The 21,288-nt window shown below is 38.7% G+C and overlaps 2 protein-coding genes and 1 long non-coding RNA gene across 4 annotated transcripts; 2 read left to right on the top strand and 1 right to left on the bottom strand.

Annotated features, from left to right (window-relative positions):
• The first annotated feature begins 159 nt into the window (after positions 1 to 159).
• LOC116724155 (uncharacterized) lies at positions 160 to 2,935 on the top strand. The gene is made up of 3 exons (XR_004340114.1): positions 160 to 506; positions 1,785 to 2,030; positions 2,112 to 2,935. It is a non-coding gene; the product is annotated as an uncharacterized LOC116724155 (long non-coding RNA).
• Positions 2,936 to 3,498: 563 nt separating this feature from the next.
• On the bottom strand, positions 3,499 to 10,898 carry psmb10 (proteasome 20S subunit beta 10). Its single transcript, XM_032570993.1, has 8 exons — positions 10,728 to 10,898; positions 10,517 to 10,610; positions 10,176 to 10,273; positions 9,411 to 9,551; positions 8,062 to 8,177; positions 6,509 to 6,567; positions 4,313 to 4,464; positions 3,499 to 3,681 (listed from the first exon to the last, which is right to left on the bottom strand). The coding sequence occupies exons 1-8, from the start codon at positions 10,790 to 10,792 to the stop codon at positions 3,570 to 3,572; spliced, it is 837 nt and encodes a 278-aa protein (XP_032426884.1). The 5' UTR covers positions 10,793 to 10,898; the 3' UTR covers positions 3,499 to 3,569.
• A 1,719-nt stretch (positions 10,899 to 12,617) lies between these two features.
• Positions 12,618 to 17,720, top strand: cenpa (histone H3-like centromeric protein A). 2 transcript variants are annotated; one of them, XM_032568893.1, is made up of 6 exons: positions 12,618 to 12,752; positions 13,016 to 13,171; positions 14,253 to 14,390; positions 15,837 to 15,958; positions 16,399 to 16,473; positions 17,250 to 17,720. In XM_032568893.1, the coding sequence occupies exons 3-6, from the start codon at positions 14,258 to 14,260 to the stop codon at positions 17,376 to 17,378; spliced, it is 459 nt and encodes a 152-aa protein (XP_032424784.1). In that variant the 5' UTR covers positions 12,618 to 12,752; positions 13,016 to 13,171; positions 14,253 to 14,257; the 3' UTR covers positions 17,379 to 17,720. The 2 variants fall into 2 exon arrangements, with proteins under 2 accessions (XP_032424784.1, XP_032424783.1); XM_032568892.1 differs by lacking the exon at positions 13,016 to 13,171 and having other exon boundaries at positions 12,621 to 12,752.
• Positions 17,721 to 21,288: the final 3,568 nt, after the last annotated feature.

Here is a 21,288-nt window from a genome sequence, read left to right on the forward strand (position 1 = left end):
ACTTCTGGTAGAACTGCGAAATAGACCTGCTGGAAAATGCTGCCACATTATTGGCCAAAATAACTGTCTGTCAAACATGCTCAACAAATGAAAGCCCAGTACTTTCTCTGCGCCGTTTGTGTTTCGGGGCTCTGCACCATTTACACGCTGGCATAGCTGCTGCGCGCATGTTGCAGCTCCTACGTTGGATAATTTCAATGGTTCCGTGGTTAAAATAAACATATAAAATATTTTTATGCTTATATCCATCTATAGATACTATCGATCATAAATAATTTGACTCTTTATATTATTCAGCACCCTACCTCCGGCAGTTTGTTTTTTGATATAATAATATTGTCAAAAGGTGACGGCATGATGAAATTATGGATCTGACAGATTGCCACTCATGTAAGATGCTGAAAGCCCCACCATTTAGGGGGAGATGTTGTCCTTTACTGGCGACGACTTCTAGCTTGGTGTCACACCGGCTGACTGTTATGGAAGAAACCCACTGCGACTTTCCGGTATGTCCCCGCCTCTCATTTACAGGAACTTTATGCAAATATTAGTCGCTGATTTAACATTCTGTGCGAGACTACTTAAATGAGATGTTCCAAAAGAAAACAAGAAGGGCTAAAATAAAACACAAGATGAAAAAAATTACATGAATCAGTGAAATCTTATGTTATTGTGGTCAGTGCGGCGCTCTGGGCGAAAACCTCATACCTGTTAAGTTTCCTTTTGTGGCAAAAACATTTTTCTTAATGGTGTAAATCTTTGTATGTGCTTCACTACTTTGAAGCTCTTCATCTTACTGCTTATTTACTTATTACTTTAGTTTTGGTTTACATCTTCATGGCATGAGTTTTAAGGTATTGTACCTTCTTACAGTTGAAAATACCTTTTCTAGTACTGGAACCTTTAAATGAAGCCGTCTATAAGAAGGGACAAAGCAGACTGTATCTCTTCAGGAAGCTAAGATTCTTCAAGGTTTGCACCAAGATGCTGCAGATCTTTTATCAGTCTGTTGCTGAGAGCATCATCTCTTCTGCTATGATCTGTTGGGGAAGCAGCATCAGAACCAGGGACCTAAAAATGCTCTACAACCTGATAAAGAAGGCTGGTTCTGTTCTGGGGACAACTGTGGAACCTCTGGAGATGATTATGCAAAAAAGGATTCTTCATAGGATTAAGAAAATTATGGACAACCTTGACTATCCTCTTCACGAGACAGTCTTGGGAAAGCAGAGCATCTTCAGTCAGTGTGGGACAGACCGCTGCAGAAGATCTTTCCTGCCAGCAACTTCTGTCAGACTGCCCCATGGCAATCTGCCCGTGGCTACTATCCAGAAGCTTGCTATCTTCAATGTGTGCATGAATGGGAATTACAGATTTCATTGTAAAGAGTCTTTGATGGTCCTGAAAAGAACTATACAAGTCTGTTTCTTTATTTAAGTCAAGATAAACTTTGTGTAGGGCCCATAAGCACCATCAAGTAAACACTTGATGGTGCAGTTAATTGTCAGGAGGCTGGATTTTGGGTTCTGTGTGGGGTTTGCCTTCCTCAGTGTCCTCCAGAGGAAGCCAATAAGCCACTGTGGAGGATGGACCTGCTGTACATCTCGCACACCTGCGATTCATCCAGGCTCATCAGTCAGAGGATATAAGGAGTTGTTGTCAGTCTCTTGACCCCCGAGTGTTAGCCTTTATGGTACTCTGAGCCCTCCAGTGTTCATCTGTTGTTACTCTGTGTGAAGGTTTGATTAGCTCTGCGACTCACCTCTAAGTGTTCTTCTTTAAAGGTTTCTTCTGAAGAAGTTCCTGCATTCCTCTCTTCAAATCCCTCTGGTCTTTACCTCCAGATCACATACCACGGCTGGAAACATCCAACTTCCTCATACCTGCAAACCTGTCCGTCCTTCACCACCCAGCGGTTGTCCCTCTGGACAGTCTCAAGATCTTCCCGGCGCTAAGACTTTTCCCCACACGGGCCGGCTCCAGCCTCAGTCTGCCTTCTCTCCCCACAAATTTTTTTCTCCGCGCCACCAGTAAGAATCACATTTTTGTTTCTACACTTTTTTTTTTGCCCTGTCGTCTCCTGCCACTTGCCACTGTCCACTTTGTTCCAGTACCGTCCCAAACTCCTGGCTCCCCGATCTCCCGGCTCCCCGATCTCCCAGACTGAAGACTCGCATTCATCATCACCTTTGTACAATACACTTATCTTTTATCACCTGCCTACTGAGTCTGTTCTGCATGTGGGCAAAGAACACCCAAAACCATGACATTAATGTTTTGACACAAAATCAAACATTGCTTAGAGAGCAACATGTAACTCACAGGTTTGATATGACAGTGATTCTATATTTTATTGTATTATTAAAAGTAGAGAAAAAAACTCTACTTCAAATGACTGACACCAAAAGAGAACCAAGACCCCCATGATGACTGCAGAGAAGCTCCAGAGAAGCTCAGATCAGATGGGAGGATCAGGAACACAGCAAACGTGGAAGAAGGTGCTCATCAGCTGAAACCATTAACTGGACCTTTGGTCTTGTAAACTCTGTGAGGCAGAAATAAAGAAAAACCACCTGTGACAGAATCATGACGTACAGACAAGATGGTCATGATGATCATGTCAGAGGCTACTAAAGACTGGGGTAGAGGTTCCTCTTCTAGTATTGTAGCGATAGCAAGACTTGAAAGCTGATGCTTTCCATCCGATCTGAGATTTAGCTATTTAGCAAGGAAGAATGTCCATCTTTTTTTATATATCAGCAGAAATCCTAACACCAGAACAGGAGCATTTTTGGCTGACAAGTTCAAAATGAAAAGGTTTTCTCTGTGGTGCATGGAAAGAAAGGCCAAAGAATATAGCAGGTACGTTTTGAAAATTATCTTAACATTTTAGAAAAGAATTATTTGTACAAAAGTCTGAGCTGAGATGGTTCCAGTTTTGGAAGAAAAAGTGGAAAGAAAAACTTCTCAAATCCAGATGTGTAATAGTGTTACCAAGCAACCTCATTATTTATTCCAAATTGTCCATCCATTTTCTAATACCTTTGTCCCCAGTGGGGTTGGGAGGGGTGCTGGTGCACACACACACACACACACACGCACACCCACCCCCACACCCACACCCCCACACACACACACACACCTAATGAGGATTTAGAGACCAATTAACCTAAAAGTCATGATTTTGGACTGTGGGAGGAATCTGGAAAGAACCCACGCATGCAAGAACAAGACCCAGGGCTGGAAATCAAACCCAGGACCTACTTGCTGCAAGGCAACAGTGCTACCAACTGTGCCATTGTGCAGCCCTATTCCAAATCATCACCTTCCTAAAATTATGCCCTAAATCACATTTTGTCAAAAGTGATTTTAGAAAAAGAAAACCAACATCTCTTATATGCCAAAAGACAATTTAGGTAAAATAAAAAAAAAAAAAAGACTTGGGCCATTATTACAGAAAGGTGACAAAATGATTGTAACAAAAATAAGAAACACTTCTTCAGTTAGTATACTGATTCAGTTTATTTGATTGACACCAAATATACTCCAGAGTACATGTTTCAAACATATCATTCAGTATCCATCAACTGAACAGATTCATCAACAACATCCAGAGAAAGTGGAGTCTCAGTTTTGGTCAGGACGGCTGTGGTGCCAGGCTTATAGCGGTACTGTCCCTCTCTGTTGGAAAGAGTGAAATAGAACAAGACAAAAGAGTCAGTTTTCATCTGTGAATGAAAAAATATTAGCTTTCGAATTTATCTGAGTTCAGCTGTTTCATGGAGCTTTGATTGTCAAATTCTTGTACTCTCTATTGAGAGTGTAGTTAGTGAAAGGGTCTTCAACTCCAGTCCAGGAGGCCCAGTGTCCTGTAGATTTTAGATGTGTCTCTGCTTCAACACAGCTGAGTCAAATAATCAGGTCACCATCAGGACTCTGGAGAACCTGACTGCATACTGAGGAGGTGATTGAGCTATTTGTTTCAGGGGTGTTGGACCAGGGACACATCTAAAAGTTGCAGGACACCAGACCTTAAGGACCCATAGGTTCTCTGCATAAAAGAGATCCCTTATCAAATCAAACAATCAAATTTTATTTGTATAGCACATTTCAGCAGCAAAGCGTTTCAAAGTGCTTTACATCATAACAAACACAAAAACACAAAGTCATGCAACATAGAATCAACAATCAAAAAACATTACATTAAGTCAAGTGCCATCATTAAATTCGTAATTGATTACGTTTCAAATACAACTCTAAACAGGTGAGTTTTTAGTTGAGATTTAAAGGAAGTCAGCCTTAGTAAGCTCACCTTTGACCCTTTGCTGTGGGCTTGTCATAACCTCTCAGAAATTGCACTCCAGCTTCAGTTATGACACACAGATCCACATTGCTGCCTGAGCCCAGGTCACAGAAGATTCCTGCAGCAATGGCATCCCTCACAAGCTGCTTGGCTTCCTCCAACTTAAGAGCAGACAAGAAAAGAAGAAGAACATTTTCATGATTGCTGCTATTAATAAGAGGAAAGGTAAGTGTCCTTTGAGATAGTGTTATGGCATAGTACTGCAGGGACATAGTAGTGATGCTTCTTCCACATCTAAGAAACAGTAGATAAAGCTAACATTTGCTCAAGCTCTAATTTATTGATTGTTTGCAGTCACAAGAGATTAAAGTGAATCAGGAAAGTATTCATACCATTTGAACTTTGTTTTCTATGGTTGCAATGAGATGAAATGTAGTAATGTATTTTATTAAGACATTATGTTAGAGATAAACTTAAATTAGTGTACAACTGTGAAGACTGTTTCATTGCCCACCCCGAACATTTTATACAAACTACTCAGACACCTAAATAAAATCCCTGAGTACAAACGCAGCTGTTTTGTTTCAGGTCACAGAGGAATTTTTTATTTTTTTTAGAAAACATTAGAGATCAAAAAGCACAACAAAAACATCTCAGAGTTCTGCTCTGAAAACTTAAAGCACTTGATGCAACTAAAAAAGTCTACTAAAACATGACGGTCCAGGTAAACTGACGAATGCTCAGGCAATGATCAGAGAAGCAGTCAAATGGACCGTGGTAACTGAGGGAGCTGCACAGACTCATTGCTCAGGTTGGAACATCTGTGGAGGGAACAACTTTTTGCTTCACTAAACACGTGTAAGAAGGTTCTCTGGTCAAACCAAACCTCTCTGGCCTTCTTAGGGCTGAAAAGCGGCAAACCTATGGAGTAACAAACATCACAGAGGACTTTAATCTCTCTTCTCCAATCATGTCAACTGAGGGGAGATTTATTCAGCACATCTGCATACACATTACAAATTCCACATTTACAGAAAAACTCCCATTTCCTATTGGTTGCAAGACCTTTCATATCTGGTGGTGTGTATTTGGATGTTTTAACCAATGGCGTCCTTTCCTTCAACTTGTGCTGATTTCTCTGCTCGTTTCATGCTGGAGTTCTGCGAGTGTTTCCTGGAATTGTCCACAGCTGGGATATTTCAAAACTGACTATGTGACAGCTTACAGCACTTTGAAAGTTATTTCCTTATCTTTCCACATCTGAACTCCCTCCTGATTTTTCAGATTAGGGTGACCTGCTATGAAACACAAAAACAATCTTTCCAGAACATTAGTTTTATCCACTTCCTGGCTAAAACTGCACAACCGAAATAATTACTCCCCTACAGCCTTCATCACATGTAGCATAAAAAGTAGGCCTATCTTACCCTCCACACAACGACACAGCAGGTGCAGGGAAACTGGTCACAGTAGATGTGCTAGATAAATGGTGCTAAACAAAGGGAATCCTGAAGGAAAACATGTAGGAGGCTGCAAAGGATTTGAGACTGGGGTGAAGACTCACTTCCCAGCAGGGGAATTTTAGAGTCAGGCACATTCATGTATTATGACCCAAAGTCCAGAACTAAATCCAACAGAAAATATGCAGCAAGACTTGAAAACAGGTTCCCATGCAATCTGACTAAGCTCAAGCGTCTTTGCAAATAACAATGGGCAAACATACAATATAAGTATCTAGATGTGCAGAGCTGGTGAAGACAAACCCCAGAATACCTGCAGGTTTAATTTCAGCTACCTGCCATTCTACAAAGTATTCATCCAAGGGGACTAAATACAAATACACTTTAAATTTTTTTAAAACAATTATTGTTTTTATTCCATGTTACATCTTTGGTTTATATCTACTGTAGAGTTGGTCTGTTGCATAACATTAAAGTGCATAGTTGTAACATCACAAAATTTGTAAAAGTTCAATGGGTGTGAGTAGTTCTCTAAGGACCTACAAATGGTTCGGCACAGTTGACCTGCTGAATGATCAGTGATAGTCATTTGACAGTCCAACCCATCAGAAAACAACATTACAACTTCCTGCATACATGCTTCCTGATCCAGTTTAATAGTGGCACTGTTCCCATGGTCACCTTAATGATGTATGAAAAGTTAGATAATGTCTTTTTTGACAAGGTAACAGATTGTCAATCGTACCTCCATGTTGGGTTTGAATCTGTCCTCAAACACTGAAACAGCAGCAGCGGCTCCAGAGCCTAAAGCAATAGTCAACAGAACACAAGACAGGATCATGACATTTTCAGAACATTTCACTGTTCCACTAACAAAGTAATTAATTATAAATATCTCTATTGCCATCTTGAGCTTTAAGTTTTGTATCAAAACACTCAACAATAGCCCCATGTGCACTTATTATTACCAGAGTGGCTACTTTACTATTTAGTTTGTGTTTTTAATGTTGTAAAGTGTCTTTAGGTGTTTTGAAAAGGCACTGTCAAATAAAATGCATTATTATTATTATTAAAAAATTGTTGCTACTCATTTCAAAATATGTACCTTCTTTTTAAATGAAGCTTAAGCCAAGTTTAGTTTTTATACTTTGGCTACAAAATGACATTTGATCAGCAGCTTCACCAATAAATGCATTTTAGTAATTCTGCCCTTTGAAAGAAACACAGATCAATAAACACTTGTACCTTTTTTAATTGCCAAACAACCTTGTCTATGGTCTGCATTGGCTGGTATAAAAGAAAGAAAGCTATAGAGTCAAATCCCCACATGGATGCACAAAATGTAATGTATGTACATGTGGTATAGGTACATTCTGTCGCCTCTCTCAGTATTGGTTTCAAGCTCAGATAAATTGGTAAGGATTGTGTGAAGAAGAGCATCTGATGCTAAACTTGAGCTGGAATTAGAAATTTTCCTTACAACCAATGAGAGGACAGAAGGGAAGCATGCCAAGGCAGCAGGAGAAGAAGAAATATCTTAATGTAGAGGTTAGAGATGGGCATTTGAATCTGTAGACTACTGTACAGCAGATAAAGGCTGAAAGTTGTCAGACATGATGGAGAGAAGAATGGTAGATATTCTTTGTGTACAGTAGACAAACGGAAGGAAAGCAAAGAAGAGGTGACTTCAAACTGTTCAATCATAGTGCAGATAGAAAGAAAAATGGATTAGGGAATAGGGAGAATCTTGAAAGAACAAGAACAGCTGGAGAAATCTAAATGGTAAATGGACTCCAAAGTTCTTCACACAATATTCAGTCATTCACCCAGTCACACACTGATGGTGGTAGGTAAGGTTGGTGAAGTGTCTTGGCCAAAGACACAGTAACTGAGATAGATGAAGCTGGAGAAACAAAGCGAAACAAAGCAACATAGCATGGCATATTGCTAGAGAAGGTGCAGGGATGATTAAGGTTAAAGTTCTTGGGGGTATTGAATCTCTCCTAGACGACCGGGAAAGGACAGATATGAAACTGTTGGGAAAGTGTGGCATAACTTCAGTCCAGATTAGAGAAGACAAAGAAAGTTAGTGTTAGGATGTGTAAGAGCATTAAAGCATTCAGAGAAAGAAGGTAGCAGAGAAAATATGGTGCATTCCAAGATATGAAATAGTCAATAGTTGATATAATTTAATTATTTAAGTTGTTTCACGGAATGTTTCTCTTTGGAGGTTTCTCATCTCCCCAGACAATTTAATTTACACCATCGCTTAAAAAACAAACAGAAAAAAAAACATACCCATGGTGAGGAAAGGCAGTTTATCATAGGAGCCATGTGGATAAACACTGTATAGGTGAGCTCCCGTCACATCAACTCCTCCAACAATCACTGATGAGCCCATGTGTCCCTGGTACCTAAAACATCAGACATCAAAAATCATTTTAGACCATATGTATCTTTTTTCTGATATTTTCTCTACATACAGCGCCTACAAAAAGTACTCACCTACTTGGATATTTTACTCTCTTCCAGCTTTAATAAAGCATTCGTCATAAACAAAATTTGATTTTTTTAGGCCAAAAATAATTTAAAAATATTTTTAATGCTAAAGTGAAAACTGATTTCTAAAGATTTCTAGCAATTTTAAAATATGAAGCATTAAATAGTTAACTGCACAAATATTCACCCCCTGTAAAGTGACCTAATTCAACAGAGAATCCAGCCAATTGGTGCTGGTGTTCTCACAATGAGTGAAGTGGAGATCAGATGGGAGCAATCTGGATGCAGTGTCTCCAGATCGTAGTATAAAGACATCTATGCTTAGAAGGTCCAAAATGTGCCATCCATTCACTGGGCCAGCAACATTCCTGGCTGCCATTACAGCATGAAGACTAAACAACACTCAAAGTAAGTCAGAGAAAAGGTTAATAAAAAGTATAAGTCAGTGGATGGAAACTCAAAAATCTCTAAGGCCCTGAACGTGCAAGAAGGAGACTGGTGAGAGAGGACACCAGTCCTCCATGACTACACTAAGTAGTCATGGTGACCTGCAAGCTTCAATAGCTGAGATGGAGAAACTCTGCAGACAACAACTGTTGCCCTGGTTCTTCACCAGTCAATGAGAAAACGACTTTTAAAGAAATTCAGATTAAGGCTTGACTAGGGTTTGCTTAAAGGCACATGGGAAACTCCATGGTGAAGTGGAAGAAAGTTCTTAGGTCTGATGAGATCAAAATGGTGAAGTCCACCAACACCATGTTTCACCCATTGTGACACAAAGCGTCAATATGCTTTGAGGATGGTTGTCAGCAGAAGGCACTGATAGAGTTGGAACAGTTTAGGAAGGAAGAATGGAGTAAAAATGACAAACAGAGTAAAAACAAATTCAAATATAGAAGATACAGAGCCCATGAATAAGAAATTAAGCATGGAATGAACTAATTTGACATCCTCTTAATAATAATAATAATAATAATAATAATAATAATAATAATAATAATTAATAATAGACATGAAAAAATAAACTACATAAAATACCCCCCAAAATGATCAAACAAACAAGAACCAAAACTCAAGAAAAGTGACAAGAAAGTTGGTTTTTCTATTAATCTTGTCTTTGGGTCCCCTTTCAGCATAGAAGACCTCACCTGAACAGCATTTGTTTCAGTTGTCTGGTTACCATGGCAACAAGTGGGGGTCGGCCAGTGTTGAGCATGTGCAGCTCCACGTTAGATGCCATCATCTGTGTGGCCATCTCTGCATCTGCAGCCACACCAGCTCCACAGCAGCTGCAGAACGTAGAGGACAGTGGAACAGCTGATATGGTGAAGCTAATTGATACTTTAGATTCACTTTTTGTTTCTATTACTCTTTAGATTGTTTTATGCAACTTAGAGAAAGATGTAAGTTGAACAGTCAGAGGAATAAAAGGGATTTTATAGATATACAATCCTTAAAGTTGCAGAATAATTATTAGGACAACAACAGAAGAAGGTTGGGAATGTGAATATTCATATATCTATTTTGATTATTCATCCATAAATGCATGTGTGAGTGCACATGCACTCACACATGCATTTATGAGTACTTTAAGTGTGTTCTTAAAGTAGTGTGTTTTTGAGGGTAAAGAATCAAGGCTGGATTGATGCTCAGCGCAGAAACACAACCCAATGAAATGTTCAGTTTAATCTCAATTCAGTTTCATTTACTAACAATACCATTTTCAGGTAATTCTGTATGATATTAGGTACAAAGTGAGTAGGTTTAATTAATTATCTGGCTAGCAAATCATCTTGAATAATTATGTAAAAAACGAGTAATGTAAAATATGTTCATATTATCTCCAACAAAAAGAAATCCTTCAACCTCAGTCTGAAAAGGGAAGAACAACTGTATTCAGCAGCTGTACTCACTAGATTTTTGGAGCGATGTAGTGAATCTTCATGCAGTTTTTGTCAGCCACCACCATGTCATCAGTAGCTCTGGTATCTGCTCCCAGAACCACTCCATCCTGGAACAACGGAGGAGAAACCCCACCTGACTGACGTGAAGTGCTTACTTCTGAACAGTAAACTAATACTGTCACCTGTTGCCTCCAGGAATGTGGCTTTCATCAAACATTCATTTGACCAAAAACACCTTATTCAATCTGTCAAATTCTCTATGGATTTTATTAGGTTTTGAAATATCACTTTAAGTACACACAGTACAGCTCCAAAACGGGGGAGTTTACATCTAAATAGAACTCTCTTACCTTATAAACCATCCCAGCGATGGTGGTCCCTGTCTTTCTGGGATTAGGAGTTTTGTATGACCCCTCTAACAAACTGGACTCCAAAACCGCATTCCTGGAAAAGATCAAGAAGTGCCCAGAAAAGCAGAAATGTTCATACTGGTGTTGTTTAGCTACCCTAGCATTAACTTCCGGGACTTTTCTTGGCATTAAAGGAGAAAAGCTTCTTTACCTGCGGCTGTTCTCGAAGGAGAAACCTCCATTCTGCTGCTGATGGGGGTTCAAACTGTGAAGCATGTTCAGTAGGTTGTGAGATGAAGACTTAAAGCAAAGCTGTGGCTCAATGCAGGTCCGACTGACTCAGTGCTTTTTAGCAGTTTTTACTTTTACTTTCACTTGTTTAGGAAAGCCAAGCCTCCAGAGCACCACTGTAAAAAGAGAACCAAACTGAATGACTGTTTGTTCTTCCACAGCTGAAATGAACTTTCAGCAGAGAGTTATGGAGATATTAGAACAAAGAAACAAATTCCATATATGTGGCTCTGATCATTATCAAACAAAACATTAATAAGCCAGGAACTGCAACAGAGTAAATACACAGCAATGGAATAAATACACCTTTTTACAGTGTATTTATTCCATGTGACCTGGAAAGATGGAACCTGGTGAGTCAGCTCACTCAGGGTGTTATCAACCATATTGTCACTCTACAGATGGAGACAAAATTATATCTTCCTTCCTTTTCAGTTCTGTTTATTGTCAGACATGAGATGAATAGGACTATTAACTTCATAGCTGTTGAATAATGGGTTCTTAACTTCACATGAGGATTTCTTCACACCTTTGACAATGATAGTGGTAGTGATAGATGACAAGCATCGTGAAAAGCAACTTATCTTTTCCAATCAGTTCTGTTAGGAAATCCAAAACTGAAAAAAGACACCAGAGTGTGGATAGTAAGAGTCTGTCCTTTTCACTCACTAGCAAAATATTTGCTAATGAGTAAAATTGGACAGTATTGACATAGTTCATGTCAACAATTATATAGTTTTATAAACTATATAGACATTTACAAGAAGCCCACTAACTGGATGATGTTGGCTCTATAATTTAGTGTAAAGATTTTTTACATTCTGATGTCGATGCTGTGCTTTCATATGTGTTGATCTTTTCTTGCACTTCCAATCATATCTGTGACTTCAGAAATAAAAGTACATTCCTTTTATTTACAGTAGCTGTTTTGAGAATCAAATTTGTTAAATTGTCAAATATTGAATCAATTACAGTTACAATTACAGCTCCATAAAACAAAACCAAAGCTTTTGAATTTGGTTCATGCATTATTTACATCAATCATTTTAAAAATTTGTAAAAATTCCTATTTTTAATTTATTTATTTTTTTGTCTATACCACATTATAGCTTCCTGATGTAAGTAGTGAAGTTTTCAGAGTTTGAAGGACGATGCTGCAGCAGGCTTAAATTGAAGGCAACTGAACCTTCGCTTTGTCACTGCCTTCTCTGAAAAGACGGTGCAGAACGTAATTTATAAAAGATAATAATTTGAATCATTCACCTGCTGAGACTTTGGCCTATTTTGTTTCTATGCTATTTACATATTGTTGTTATCAATGTAAAATTAATAATCTGGCTATTTCCTTTACTTAAAATTTTTCAATAAAGAAAGCAAAACAGAAGCAAAGTAGAAACATGAGATAGAACAGATTTCTACAACAGTGTGGATCCCCAGATTAAATGGAAATCATACGTATGACATACGAGATTGTGATATTAATGGATAGGCTTTCTTTTTAACAGAGAACAAAATAAGAGTATATAAGCATTTGTTTATTGATAAAACGTAGTGGTTATCATTACGAGATTCACACTTTTTTTATTGCAGCCTTACAATTCGGCTGGCTCTGAGAGGAAAGCGTCTCCACAGTATCCACAGTTTGTGTCTGGCTTCATGTTTGTAGTTTACGTACAGATAGGTGAGCTACTGTAAGTACACGATCGATTTGTAAATGAACATTAGATGGCAGTAATAAGTCATCCAGTCGTCTGCCCTGCAAAAACAGGAAGTTCACTAACTAACAGGATGTCCCGCCCCTATTGTTTTTATTTTTGACTAACGTGATTGGTCGAGCAGAGATTGAAGCGTCGTTTGAATTGAAAGCTGCTTGTCTGTGGAACTTAACAAAGGAGAAAACGGGAGTAGTGTCCATCGCTGGTATTTTTTCAACCCGTTTTACAAGGTAAGAACACGTTTTTAGGTTTAATATGATGGTTTAACCCTGATGTTTTCATGCTGCTTCTTGTTAGCTTTTTTTCTTAAAAAACAAACAAACAAAGAAGCCGACGATGCACCACTCGTGTAAAAACGTCATGATATTTCTACCAGACATAGAGCTAATCATTTATTCATCATATGGCTAAAAGATCATGTTTCGTAGCAAAGCGTTCAGCTACATGCTGAGAAATTGAACCATCCAGACTAAAATATGTTTCTGTGATTTAGAACTTTTTGGGGACTGCTAGCGCCTCTCTGGAGTACTATACGAGTTCTTCTCCCTGAATGTTGTCCATAGCTTACCTGCACATGGAAACCTGTAGAACTATGCTTCTTTGTCACTTCCTCTTGGGTTAGACAGAAAACATATTTATTAGTTTAAAGGTAAATGCAAATACATTCCTTGATTTCTTTCTTTTTCTTTTGTTTCTGCTTGATGTAACAACAAACTGAAAAAGTTCATGATGCCCTAGTGTTTGTTAGCATAGTCTTACTTGGAAAACACCAACTACTGCTATAACAATGGATAAAATGTTATATAAAAAGAATGTATTAAAACTGCTGATACAAACATCAGGCCGTGGTGCCAATGTTGAAAAGAAAAAAGGTTCTATATGTTGAACCTGTTACATACAGAACACCTACATATAGAACCTGTTACCTTGTTAGAATGAAATTTTAGACTGGTTACTGTGATATTGAATTAACAATATAGCTGCAAGCACATTTTTCTTTCTCGAGCCCAGCTGCTGCAGTTTTACTGAATGAATGTAGGCATATCCAGTAACATTTTAAGCAGGACGTCTTTCTTTATGTCATCTAAAGATATTTATGTTCACACTGCTGGCACTACTCTACTCACCTCACTTCTGAATGAAGTAGATGTAATGTGACTTCTCTTGTGCAGTGACCTCATACAAGCTCAAGTTTCTGATGACAGCCCAAGAAGAGTTTTAATAAAGTAATGATTTCAAGAAAGCGCCAGACAAAAGTATTAACTGGACTTGAACCTTTTCACATTTCCTCTCATTACAGCCTGAAATGGCAAAATATTTTTTACCCTCCTTTCCCCTTACAAAAATCCCAAGATTTTAGAAACCTTGAACGTGTCATGGATTGCTGTTCGATCCATCCTCTGAAAGCAAAGTACACACACAACTGCAAACCTACCAATACATGGCCCCCCATCTACACTTGGTGTTAGCAACCTTTTCAAAGAGCTACTTTTACTGTCATTGCTACAAAATAAAATTTCTCTAGATCCACAAAAAGATTTTGTACATATGTACTAAATTGAATGTTTTATTTTGGAAGCTAAGTAAATTGGACTTTGTTTTTATTTTCAGATTTTATAACAAAATTAGTCATCTTAACTTTTTTTAAAAAGTTTAAGAAAAGTTTATTTTGTAGAATGAGACCATCTGAAGGAGGTCTTCTCCTGTTCTGCCTTTCACCTGTGTGTCAGAGAGCATGCCTCGCCATACACCTGCCAGCCGCAGAAAGGGCCATACCCCTGTCCACCGCCCCCCAGTGCCAGCCCCTAGAACACCTAAGTCAGCAGTTGTCTCCCCGAGGAGAAGTGGACCTTCATCTGAACCGTCAGGTAAGTGAGAGAGAACTAGTGACTGGTGCAGAATACTTTGTCTCCTTTGTCCTTTGAACTCTTATGCCTTGTCCACATGTAGCCGACTATATGATAAACCAGTTAGATTTTTGTGATTTATTTATTTTTTTCCTTTTATCTAAATCACATAAAAATGTGGCTACATTGCGTTAATAATTTATGTATCCTCTGTCTAATAGCACTAAAAACAAATGATAATAAAAACTCCAACCAAAGTGAAGATTTGCAAATTCTCCTTTTTTGCATTAGACATTAGAAACTGGATCTTTAGAAGTAAAAACATGACAGTCTGCACCAAATGATGCACCACTGATGTCACATACAGTAGATTACAATTGTTATTGCTTGCTTGGCCATAACAATGGTCATGCAGTGGATGAAAGATGTCTGCTAGGTGCTGATTCTTATGTTTGTTCATACACTTTTTACTTGTTTTTTTATTTTTTTTTATAAGCCTGACTACTCCAATATGTTGAGTTTCAAAGGAGAAAGAGTTTGGAGCCTACTACTTTGGTGTAAAACCAGGGACAGCTAGTTTTACACCAGCTGTCCCTCCCAATCGAGGCACAATGCCATTCAACCTCCACCTGGGTCCACATTCTTTCTTTAACACAATTCCTAGTCAACACTGTCTTGTGTTTTATTAATTTTATATCCTAATATGGTATTTAAAAGTTAAAGTTATTGTTTTGAGGGATTATGATTGGCTGACATAGGTTTTATGTTTACCTGCCACAATGGCTGGAAACCTGGAACAGAAACCAACACAGTAATGAAGTCATTTTAAATTATTTTTCCATATGTACATTTTTACAGTTTTGGAAATTAACTTTTACTTTTTTCAAATTTGGAAAATAAAAATTGATCTTGGTAAAACGATTTTTGTCTAGTGCAGTGATTTGTGTTCTAATGAGATGCTTAGAGTGGATGGCTCTTGAAGATGAGACGCTTTAAGTTCTAGAAACTTAAGTACGTTCACCGGGTTGCTGATGAAAGTACTAAGAATAAGTCTTAATTTGAACACTTATTTTGTCTTTGAATTACCAGGATATTTAAAATAGAAATCTGATGATCTCTACTAGAGCAGTGAAAATTTTTTCACAGTATCTTCTGTTAGTCAATCACTGTGATAGTTAATTTAAGCATTTTTTTTCTGTCTGAGGTGTTTCACACATCAGTCTAAAAGGCAAGAAGCAGCCCTGGCTTTAGAGTTCAGAGTGAACACAGCTTTAACTGTTTATACAGAGAGTTAGGGGTTTTTTGGGTTTTTTTTTTTTTTTGCTCTGGTGGTGACTTCCATCTGTGACTTGCCCGTATTTGTGAAGAAATGTAGGGTACTCTTAAATTTATTGAAAGTGGCCGGGGGGTGAATATGAGGATTTAAAATTCAACTTCCGACCAAAGAACACTCTGCATTTTCTTCAGGTCGGGCTGTGGGGTCCCCCAAGAAGAGGAGGTTCAGACCAGGAACCAGGGCCCTGATGGAGATCCGGAAGTACCAGAAGAGCACTGATTTTCTCATTAGGAAGACGTCATTCGCCCGCCTGGTGAATCGGGAATGCTTCAAGTCAAGCTATTTTTTGTTGATGACTTTTTAAATGTGTGTAGGCCTCAAATCGGCATTAGCCTGTTATTTTTCTTTTAGTCCAGATTTGCAGGTTTTTGCTTAGTTTTTTTACAGAATATTTCAGGTGCACACAGCAGACAGTGGGTTGGGGGACAGTAGATCAGACATATTACTCAACCACACTAAACATCCTGTGTCACACTATTTTAGCCTGACTAAGTGTAAGCTATTCAACCAAAACCAGAACAAAACCCTGATGCAAATAAGATAGTACAGAATCTCAACCAGGTCCTCAAACACACATGGTACTACACATGTGAGATATTTTGTGAAATAAAGTAACTCCAGAATCTTTAAAGGTGCCTGAAAAAGTCTCTGCTGTGTGTTTCCTTTCAATTCTGGTGTTTCTCCATGGCTCAGGTTCGGGAGGTGTGTCAAGGTTATTCCATAACCGCTTTCCGGTGGCAGGTCTATGCGCTCATGGCTCTGCAGGAGGTAAGCTGTCCATACCAACACACACAGACTAGAATAAAAATACCCTGTATTGTCCTACAGTGGGAGCAAAGTAACAGGCACTCAAAGCATGTAGGTTCATTGAAATGGAAAAATAGAATTAAGAATAACTTGCTGTTCAGTAAGGGAAAATTACAGCACAAAATACTGCGCAGTTATTAAAAATAGCATGATTCAAAGGAATATGCAACAGAGTAGAGTAAGAAATGTACCATATCTTCTTGTTTGGGCATTTATTCTTTATTAAGTGTCAATAAAACGGTGTAAACAATCAAGATGTGCAGATACCAGCAAAAAGATTTTTATTTTTATTATTGGTATAATAACATCAAAAAATGTTAACACAATTATACAAGGACTGCAATGGACTGGTGACTTGTCCAGAGTGATTCCGCCTCTCGCCCACTGACTGCTGGAAATGGGCACCAGCACCCCTGGTGACCACACTAGTGGTGTATGATAATGGATGGATGGATGGAAGCATACAGAATGTCCATCAGTATAACAGTCAGGAGTCATATTCATTTATCCTCGGGACATCAGGTCTAAGACACTTCTTCTTTGTAATTGATTTCCTTGCATCTAAACTTAGTATTCCAAATTGATATTTAGTTTTAACATTTACAGTAGGTGTTGTATGAACCCAAAAAGAAGTTGTACTCAGTTAAATGCAGAGAAATTCTAGATATTACAGATCATGGTAAACTTTCAACTAGTATTTAATCACTTGCCGCCTCTTTCTCTCTCTGTGCTTCCAGGCTGCAGAGGCCTTTCTTGTCTTGCTCTTGTCAGATGCCAACTTGTGTGCCATCCATGCCAAGAGAGTCACAGTGTTCCCACGGGACATCCAGCTGGCCAAGAGGCTCCGTGGGGTTAATCACATGTAAAGTCCACAACAGCTGAGAGAATTCCAGCAGCATCTGGATACTAGTGGCTTGGTCCCCATTTCAACATCTGTTTTTGCTGCGTTGATTCAGTGCCCAGTTGAAATTTAAAAACTGGTTTTTAGTTGGCTTCTAAAAGCAAAACAGTTTTCAATCAGATTTTTTTTTTTAACAGTTGGAAAGTGGACACATTATTTCTGTAAAGAAATACAACAGAGAGACTGTTGATGTGTTTCTTGCAATTGTGATTCAGTCATAGTTCACTGTTTTAAAGGCTTTTACTAAAAGTATAATAATGTGTACATCTTTATTGTTCATCAGAATAAACTTATTTCGTCTACAATATGTTATCTTTAACTTTTTGTGTGGATTTTCAGTTTTCCGCTTGTTTTAGCCCTTTTAGAAACTGAGAGCTGCCATTAGCTTCTCCAGCTTCCTCAGCACTGCAGTCAGTCTGACAGTCATCCGTTCAACACCATCCTTTCACTAGCACCCAGTGGACTTATTCCACTGTGTCCACATTGCATAAATCAAACATTTGTAAACCTGAGTACTCTATGGTCAATGCTCGCCAGTCGCCTCACAATTCCTGACTCGCCACCGGGCGCTGTGTTTTCTTCAAATTCAACTCAAAAATACTGTTTTCATCCCAAAGGGAAATCAAATGTAACTCAATTCAGATTCTTAAAAGAGTTATTATAGATAGTGATGCCCTTATGAAAAATAAATATATTGAGAATATAAAATGTTAGCCTACTTGAAGCCAGACTAATCAATATACACTGCTCAAAAAATAAAGGGAACACTCAAATAACACATCCTAGATCTGAATGAAAGAAATATTTTCATTGAATACTTTGTTCTGTACAAAGTTGAATGTGCTAACAAAATCACACAAAAATCATCAATGGAAATCAAATTTATTAACCAATGGAGGCCTGGATTTGGAGCCACACACAAAATTAAAGTGAAATAACACTACACGCTGATCCAACTTTAATGTAATGTCCTTAAAACAAGTCAAAATGAGGCTCAGTATTGTGTGTGGCCTCCACGTGCCTGTATGACCTCCCTACAACGCCTGGGCATGCTCCTGATGAGGTGGCGGATGGTCTCCTGAGGGATCTCCTCCCAGACCTGGACTAAAGCATCCGCCAACTCCTGGACAGTCTGTGGTGCAATGTGACGTTGGTGGATGGAGCGAGACATGATGTCCCAGATGTGCTCAATCGGATTCAGGTCTGGGGAACGGGCTGGCCAGTCCATAGCTTCAATGCCTTCATCTTGCAGGAACTGCTGACACACTCCAGCCACATGAGGTCTAGCATTGTCCTGCATTAGGAGGAACCCAGGGCCAACCGCACCAGCATATGGTCTCACAAGGGGTCTGAGGATCTCATCTCGGTACCTAATGGCAGTCAGGCTACCTCTGGTGAGCACATGGAGGGCTGTGCGGCCCTCCAAAGAAATGCCACCCCACACCATTACTGACCCACTGCCAAACCGGTCATGCTGAAGGATGTTGCAGGCAGCAGACCGCTCTCCACGGCGTCTCCAGACTCTGTCACGTCTGTCACATGTGCTCAGTGTGAACCTGCTTTCATCTGTGAAGAGCACAAGGCGCCAGTGGCGAATTTGCCAATCCTGGTGTTCTCTGGCAAATGCCAAGCGTCCTGCATGGTGTTGGGCTGTGAGCACAACCCCCATCTGTGGACGTCAGGCCCTCATACCATCCTCATGGAGTCGGTTTCTAACCGTTTGTGCAGACACATGCACATTTGTGGCCTGCTGGAGGTCATTTTGCAGGGCTCTGGCAGTGCTCCTCCTGTTCCTGCTTGCACGAAGGCAGAGGTAGCGGTCCTGCTGCTGGGTTGTTGCCCTCCTACGGCCTCCTCCACGTCTCCTGGTGTACTGGCCTGTCTCCTGGTAGCGCCTCCAGCTTCTGGACACTACGCTGACAGACACAGCAAACCTTCTTGCCACAGCTCGCATTGATGTGCCATCCTGGATGAGCTGCACTACCTGAGCCACTTGTGTGGGTTGTGGAGTCCGTCTCATGCTACCACTAGTGTGAAAGCACCACCAACATTCAAAACTGACCAAAACATCAGCCAGACAGCATAGGTACTGAGAAGTGGTCTGTGGTCCCAACTGCAGAACCACTCCTTTATTGAGTGTGTCTTGCTAATTGCCAATAATTTCCACCTGTTGTCTATTCCATTTGCACAACAGCAGGTGAAATTGATTGTCAATCAGTGTTGCTTCCTAAGTGGACAGTTTGATTTCACAGAAGTTTGATTTACTTGGAGTTATATTGTGTTGTTTAAGTGTTCTCTTTATTTTTTTGAGCAGTGTACTTCACATTTAAGGATTATTTAACTTGAAGTATGGTATTTTGGAACAACTAATTTGGTCTTAATGTATGTTAATTGTAATTGTAAAAAAATCACAATTTGAAGTGTACTGTCACATGCTTTTTGGGAATAACTAAAATTATACTTAGTAGACTTAGTACACAAGTATAAGGCTTTTTTGTGATGTGTTTGTTTTGAGGCATGAATAAATTATTTATTTCTTTTTTAGTAATATATTTAATTAGAATTTAAAGTATATTCGAGAAAAATAAAATACTTTTAGAAATTGTACCAAACTACATTTTTAGGAGCCTTTTTAATATATATATATATTTATTTTAGATTTTTAATATAATTTTAATAAGTATGTCCACTTGATAACATTAAAAATGAATTTCAGAAAAATACAGCATATTTAAAATATACTTAAATATATTATTTTTCAGCAGGGTGACTGTTGGCAGGAAAGGTCTCTTGTAGTAGTCTGTATTACAATGAATCTGAAGAAGCCTCTGACTTCTTCAGATTTGCATAGTCTCATGAAGAGGATGGTTAGGGCTGTTAATTCATTCAGAATGATGATGCAAAGAATCCTTCTTTGCATCATCATTTCCAAAGGTTTCACAGTCGAACTTACTTCTCCCTCAATCAGAGGTTGGTCCTAAGCTCTTTTAACACTACTTTTACAAACCAATAAGCTTATCTGCTCAGTAAAGTTCTGCATTACAATATCACAGCGTCATTCTGTGGCAAGAGCACTATTGTTCTTTAAACAGCATAGTACACTGAATATCTGTTGTGAAGATATCTCTTTCTCATGTGACCAGCATTTCTCAACAACAAACAAAAGTGTAATAAAAATTGGATAAAACTTTTTCCAATACATATGCCATACTACAGAGAGATCTCCTCATCTAAGACCAGTCTAATATTAGATTCATTAAAATGAAAGTCAATTAACCTGAAAGGTATAGGCAAGGTGCCTGCCTCACCGACTAAAACTGGGAGCTAGTTTTACAGGAGAGGAGCATGATAAATGAGGAATCTGCCTCCCATTCTACTTTAAGAACCTCTAGGAACCACCATTAAACTTGCAGTTTGAGAGTTTTAGAACATATGGAACAATCAGATATTTAATAATTTGATTATTTGGGGCTTTATATTTAAGAAGAAAAAGTAAGTAGTACTCTGTAGCTGACAGAGAATATGTTAAGAGAAGCTAAAACTAGTGAAATATTTAACTTTATTCTCATTAGAACTCTGGCTGCAGTGTTTGGGATGTGCTGAAGGCTTTTGAACATTTTTTAATACGATTTACAGAAATTTAGCCTACAAGCCTGTAATGTGTGGATTAATTTTCCATTTTTAACATTCAGGATAGACAGTTTGTCAAATGTACGTGAGTGAATAGAAACTTGAAAATTGTGGAGAAGAAATGTCCTATTTACTCCTACTGGATCTCCTAAGAAGCTTGTCATACCAAAGTTTTTTTATTATTCACCTATGGGGGGCAGTGAAGTTCACCAAACTTCCGGAGACCAGAAGAAAACACTGTTTTG

The sequence above is a fragment of the Xiphophorus hellerii genome, chromosome 8 (genome assembly GCF_003331165.1).
Source record: "Xiphophorus hellerii strain 12219 chromosome 8, Xiphophorus_hellerii-4.1, whole genome shotgun sequence".
NCBI classification, from domain to species: Eukaryota; Metazoa; Chordata; class Actinopteri; order Cyprinodontiformes; family Poeciliidae; genus Xiphophorus; species Xiphophorus hellerii.